The following is a 6,000-nucleotide window of genomic DNA, read 5'->3' as shown; positions in this document are numbered from 1 at the left end:
CATCTTTCCTTAAAAACCCAAATGAACAAAGTGGAAGTTTGAACAAATCTGGAGAATGAAGAGCTGCTTCTTCAGCCACCACTGACTTCAGCAGGAATTGAAGATGCTTAGTGAAAACTGGGAAAAGCCCCTGACAACAAATACTAGATGAAAAATTGTCAAAATACTTAAAAACATTATGTTGTCAACAAAAGTGAAAATTCAGAATGTAAATCCATTACTGCAAATACTGAGGGGCTGTAGGAGGTGAAGTACAAATAATATAGTCTAGTGCTAAATTCTGAATAGCCAAAACACAAGAAAGCTCATCAACAGCATACTAAAGGAATCGGACAAAGCTTTATTAAATAATACAGATACAAATGATTATTATTTACATCCAAATTGTCAATTTTAAGTAGCGCTAGCATGTAAGGCACAACTTATCCAAAACTAGCCAATAAGTTACAGAAGACTCAATATAATAACATGTAACAATGTTGCTTTTTTGTAATACTGCGTGAAACCAAAACTGTATGCCCTAAACTGTGACTGCATTCCATTCCTCTATTTGCCCACATAGTTCTGCACACAATATATTTTGCATGAAATATTTTGTTCTTTGAAATAGAACAATTGCAATCACTTTCATTATGGTCCTTAGGAGCGTTCAGACAGCCAGAGTATTATTCACAATTAAAAAACTGTGATACTTGTTCTATGTAAACAAAGCCCTTATCTGATAGCTGCAAAATACTGCTTATGGATTAAATGTTACTGTGATTATGATTATAATCCTCAAAATAAAGGCTTCCAACTGAGTTTTTTTTTTTTTCTATTCTCAGGGAAGTATTTTAGAACTAAGAATTGGAACCAAGTTTTTCTTCTCATCTGTTTAAAATTAATTTAGAAAAAAATTCATGTTAGCATACCTCACTGCCATCTTGTTTAGAAAGCAAAATACATCTGAGCACACAGTGATCAATTGCCTGGTTTAGCAGAGTACTTTCTGATGTACCTGGAATTGTGCATTTTATATCTGTGTGTCTTAGCCAGTGAAGAAGAAAACCAGAAAGTCAGCGAAAAAAACCCCACATTAATACTTATGCAATTAAATGCTACGTTGTATTTTACAGACTTACAAGTGAGCACTTATTAGTAGGATATTACCGTAGAAATATTCCAAAGTCTGGTTATACCGGTAATATCTTACTGTACAGTTTAAAGGAAGATATAGGGCGTGGCTGTGTCAGTTTGTATGTAAATACGGCAGACACAAGCAGATTGAACTAACTGAAAAGGTCACTCATTGCAAGTGTGAAATAAGCCACTTAATTTCCAGTGCACCAGATGACTAGTGGTAATAAAAGGAGGCTCAGTTTCTATTGAGGTACTTCTATCTGTGAAATGACCTATATAAATGTATTATATTTATATCAGAACACAGGTAAGATAATTGCCTTCAATTAAAAATATTTACTACCAGAAGAAAGGTCCTCTTAGAAGGCACATGCTTTCACATTCCCAGTCCAAAAAAAGTGCTTACAGTAACAAGAAAGGAATACTGCAGTTGTACCCAAAGGAAGCCACACTAAGATAGTTATGTTTTTCTTTTTTGTTGTTGTTGTTGTAAAAAACCTCCAAATTATTCACAGTTGTTCCAGCATTCCTAATGTTAAAACAGCAAATTACGGTGATGAATCACATTGTAAGGCTAAACATAAGAACACTTATCAGTGCAGTACATTCCTGAGTCTTTGGAACTCAAAACAAAAAACTAGTTCTTTGAAATATATAATCCTTCATGTTTTTGGCTCATATTTCACCTGTTCTTCTATTTCCCTTTTTAAAAAAGTTCATTAAAAAGAAAGTTATTTTTTACAAAATCTAAATAAAAAACTTTCATTACTATCACTTAGACATAACTTCTAGTTGCTTGAAGAGTGCAAGAAAGCTAGCTTAGCATAAACACTGCTTTTAGTCCAGTCATCCTTGTCAACTGAGCACAAAACAGCAGATAAAATAATTTTTAGAGAACTGAAGCAGTGACATAAAACAAGAAATTCAGAGCTCTAAATATAAAAAAAATAATAATTATGAAGCTAGTTACATTCAAGAGATGAATTATATCAAAACTGTGAAAGTTCTTCAATTTGCTATTGTTCAAGGCACTGTTTTGTGGGTTTGGTTTTATTTATTTATTCTTTTTTTAATTTATTTTAATTTATTTTTATTTTCCAGCCCTAGTGCATGAAGACAAGTCCTGCTGTGTCTAACGTGAACCATAATCAGTGCTCCAGAGGGTGGATGATGGGCTTGTTTTCCTGCTTGAGGACTGAGGACTGAAGGAAAGCACAGGTGATACAGAGAAACCTAAAACAGAGGGGAAAAGGAGAAAAAAAAAACCCAATCATACTCAGGAATAGTAGAAAAAGAAACAAACAAGTAACTGCTGTTGATCATCTGCTGGAACACCTGGCAAGCAAGTCTAATGATCCATTCAAAGCGAAATAACCCCTTTAGCTTATTGCCTATTGAAAAGACATCTTATAAGTATCAAAATTTTACAAGTCTTTTTATGAAGAACTTTAATTAATGAATTGATTAAGTCTTCTGAATGGGGCACAACATATTTCAACTCAGCAAATAACTTTCAGTCTGAATTTGCCTTACTTTATCTGAAGCGTCAGGCATGTGTTTTTACGAACAGGACTGCAGCTCACCGTAACATAAATACATCTATAATCATGTGAATTTTGTTTTAATAGCCACTGTTGATTACAGACCCTCCAAGTGAATGGGTATTTTTTTCATATTTCTGAGAGTTTGATTCTGCAACACTGCAAATAGGTAAAATAGGGAATAAATATGATGTCAAAAAAATAGATGAAAAATGACTGCAAGATCAAAAGCAGTGAAGGAACAAACTATTCCCTGAGCAACACAACTACGTCTTCTATAGACTTGTGTCCTTTGTCACCTCACATTTGCCCTTCCCGGTCTCTTACAATAGCCCCAGTTCACAGTACCTCGCAGCACACAGACAGCACAAGAGATGCAGCACATGCTGCAGCTAATCTGACATCCCATGAACTGACTAACCAGCCAGCTGCTGCCAAGCACACCGTATCAGCAGCTGAGCTCTGTTTTACTTTCCCCTCAGCAGGAGCAAAATTGTGTCTCTCTCTCCTCATGATTTGTGTGAATTCTTACACTTTTAACCCACTTCCAACATTTCCAACATGGCTGAAGCTGGCCAAGAGTTTCGAAAGAATTAACAGTAGGTAAAGGGGACGTTGGGGAGTGGGGCAGGAGGATGGGCAACAAGTTTCCTAGGAACTGGCATGGTGCTTGTTGTAATATCATTCAGTATACAGGCTTTCTCATAGCCATACTTCCCTAACATTCAACTCAAACACAATAGCTGAACTTATCAATTAATTCATTTATAACTGGGTAACAGCTGCTTACTGTTATGGCTGTGTTGAGGACTTGTCCTTGGGGTAAATGCTGGATGACTGTGCTGTTCTTTTGGTGAGAAAACTGCATGATAGGCTGCAAGACATTATAAAAAAACAAAACCAACCAACAAAAAACCAACAAAAAACCACAAACAATAAAAATAAAAATCATTTCACATGGAAATTATTACTTTATATCTTACAGCTAATGCATTGTAAGAAGTTATGGAAAAAATACTTCTGCAATTTTTTATTCTCTTACCTATAATCATAACAGCTGTCCCTGCTAATAGTGCAAAAAGTGTGAAGAACATTACTTGATAAGAATCAAGAAAGTGCTGGAATAGACTGGCTCCATCTGTAGAATCGATTAAGAGGAGACAATATTGAATTAAAAAAGCATCTTCCCAAATCTGCTTTAAGAGTTAACAGTTCTTAACTCAAACTGAAATGGCCAAAAGAAGGTTTTTATTTATAGCAAGTAAGTGTAATCAACCTAGATAATAAGACTTCGATTCTAGCAACTATTTCCAATACAGTCTTCAAAATCTGCCAATAACAGCTTAAGACATTGATATACAATCTTACGGGTGTTCTTTACTTTCTCAGCCCCCAAACGCTAATCTGTTTTCAAATTAACAAGGCATGCTTGGGAGTAAATAAAAGTAGAGCAAAAAAAAAAATTACTTTCAGACACTTTAGCACTGGTATATTTATGCCAACTACAACAGAGTATTTTGGACCGACCCAAAAGGAAAATATGTTCAGCTTCAGTCATAACGAGCAATTGTATTCAAGTCTTCTGGTCAGAGTGAGCAGCCTACGTGTCAATGATAACGCTAGCTGCCAGCTCAGATTTTAACACACAAAATTTTATAACCTCATGAACATTAATGGAAGTTAGAGGTTTATTCTGGCATACGAAGCCTAGAGATAAACTTACGTCTCACTGGTGTGCTGGTTCTGTCAGTCAAGTAAATCACTGTCACCGGGATAGTGATAGACTGGTCAGTCATAGGACTAGAGACAGTGAGAGTGGTTGATAAGGATCCCTGGCTTGAAACTCTTGGATCAGACAGACTAACGGTGTAGACTGCATAACTAGGCAGCCCGTAGGATTTCTCTTTCTCAAACGCCTTCACTGTTGGTGACCCACATTTCACCTGCCAAGGAAAAAAAAACAACCTGAAATAGACTGCTTGAGAAAGCATAGCGCACATCCATCTTCCAGGCCACATGTCAGAAATATGTTATTCCATAGAAACAGAGAGCAACTCACCCCTCAGCAGGAGCCAGACTTGGTTGCCACTTTACAGTGACACCTGCAGCACTTCATCCCTGTTTATTGTTAAGGTTGCCCTATTAACTGCTGTTTCTGTGGGTCTGGGCTAACCCCATACAGGCAAAAATCAAAGTATCCCTTACTGGTCTATGTGAACCAGTCAAACAAGTAAGTGGGCAAGAACCTACCCCTGCCCCTAGGAATCAGGCAGATTTTCTGCTTCCCCACCTGTGAGCTGGCTAACACACCCCAGCTAGTGCACAGGTGAGCCCGACGCATTTCTACTGCCCCAAAACAAAAGTGAAAACCGAGGAGGAATACATTCCAAGATGAGCATTGCCAAATCATCTCAGGAACAATCTTGACATGCTAAAGGTGGCAGAGTGCCTTTGGTTAGAAAGTCGCATATAGCAGTTCAAAATGCTTTCAACTGTGTTGTGATACTTTCCAGCAACACGCTTACCTCCAGAGTATCAAGAATTTCAGTGGCACCAAATATTTTCACATCAGAGCTTGTGTAATGGTTACTTAAAAGCATTTCTGTTTGGTCAGCATAAAACCCAGGATTGAATGGCACTTCAGTGCTGATCTGCTCCCCAGAGAAGTGGCTGCCTTGGATTGAAGCTGTAACTCTGAGTGCAGTTTTACTCAGGCTGAGATGCTTCAGCTGCTTGTCAGTAAGCCTGTGCATTGTGATGGAACAGGTGTAATGTCCTATAGAAACAAAATCAGTTTGACTGTTAATTGCTCATCTTCCTTTTTTTTCTGCATGCAGACTAAGATTTCCATGACATCTTTAGACAAGAGCTAAAAAAGGTGCTAAAATTCAACAAACAGCAAGATCAGGAGTGCATAGGTGAATGGCACACTGCTGGTCCAAGCATCACAATCCCAGTACTGAAACAACAGAAGTTATTTCTTGTCCCAAACTAACTATCATGACAAAAACAGTAAAATGGCAGTTTCCAGTCACATTTTAATATGCTAGTGAGACTGAATTCCACTTTAAATATAACATTTATGCTAATATTGATAGAAAGGCTTTACTGAAAACAAAATTTAACATCCTATTTCATATTCTCTTCACACAACAACGTTAAAATTTTAGCCAGTTACCATCACCATCCTCAACTCTGTGGAGGCATGGTTTATTATTTATAAAAGCTTCTTTAAAGGTTAGATATTCACCATGTTTCTAGTCTCTTATGGGACCCATTTGTCTATTATTAGCAATAAAGATAGTAAAAAATTTCCCCAATATAGAAGATACAAAGCATA

General features: G+C 36.9%; 1 protein-coding gene across 5 annotated transcripts in view; it reads right to left on the bottom strand.

Moving 5' to 3' along the window:
• Positions 1 to 320: 320 nt before the first annotated feature.
• Positions 321 to 6,000, bottom strand: part of NUP210 (nucleoporin 210) — a 68,137-nt gene continuing 62,457 nt past the window's right edge. For 3 of the 5 annotated variants that reach the window (XM_049826362.1, XM_049826363.1, XM_049826366.1), the window contains 5 exons: positions 5,186 to 5,436; positions 4,384 to 4,603; positions 3,703 to 3,798; positions 3,451 to 3,534; positions 321 to 2,352 (listed from right to left, as the gene is read on the bottom strand). In XM_049826362.1, coding sequence (XP_049682319.1) covers positions 2,252 to 2,352; positions 3,451 to 3,534; positions 3,703 to 3,798; positions 4,384 to 4,603; positions 5,186 to 5,436 — 752 coding nt within the window. In that variant the 3' untranslated portion in view covers positions 321 to 2,251. Of the gene's footprint in view, positions 2,820 to 3,450; positions 3,535 to 3,702; positions 3,799 to 4,383; positions 4,604 to 5,185; positions 5,437 to 6,000 lie in introns of all 5 variants that reach the window. The other 2 variants (XM_049826364.1, XM_049826365.1) reach the window with 2 other exon arrangements.

Source organism: Accipiter gentilis, chromosome 23 (genome assembly GCF_929443795.1).
Source record: "Accipiter gentilis chromosome 23, bAccGen1.1, whole genome shotgun sequence".
NCBI classification, from domain to species: Eukaryota; Metazoa; Chordata; class Aves; order Accipitriformes; family Accipitridae; genus Astur; species Astur gentilis.
Note: the sequence above shows the minus strand (reverse complement) of the source record. Positions and strands in the feature narration are given on the sequence as shown.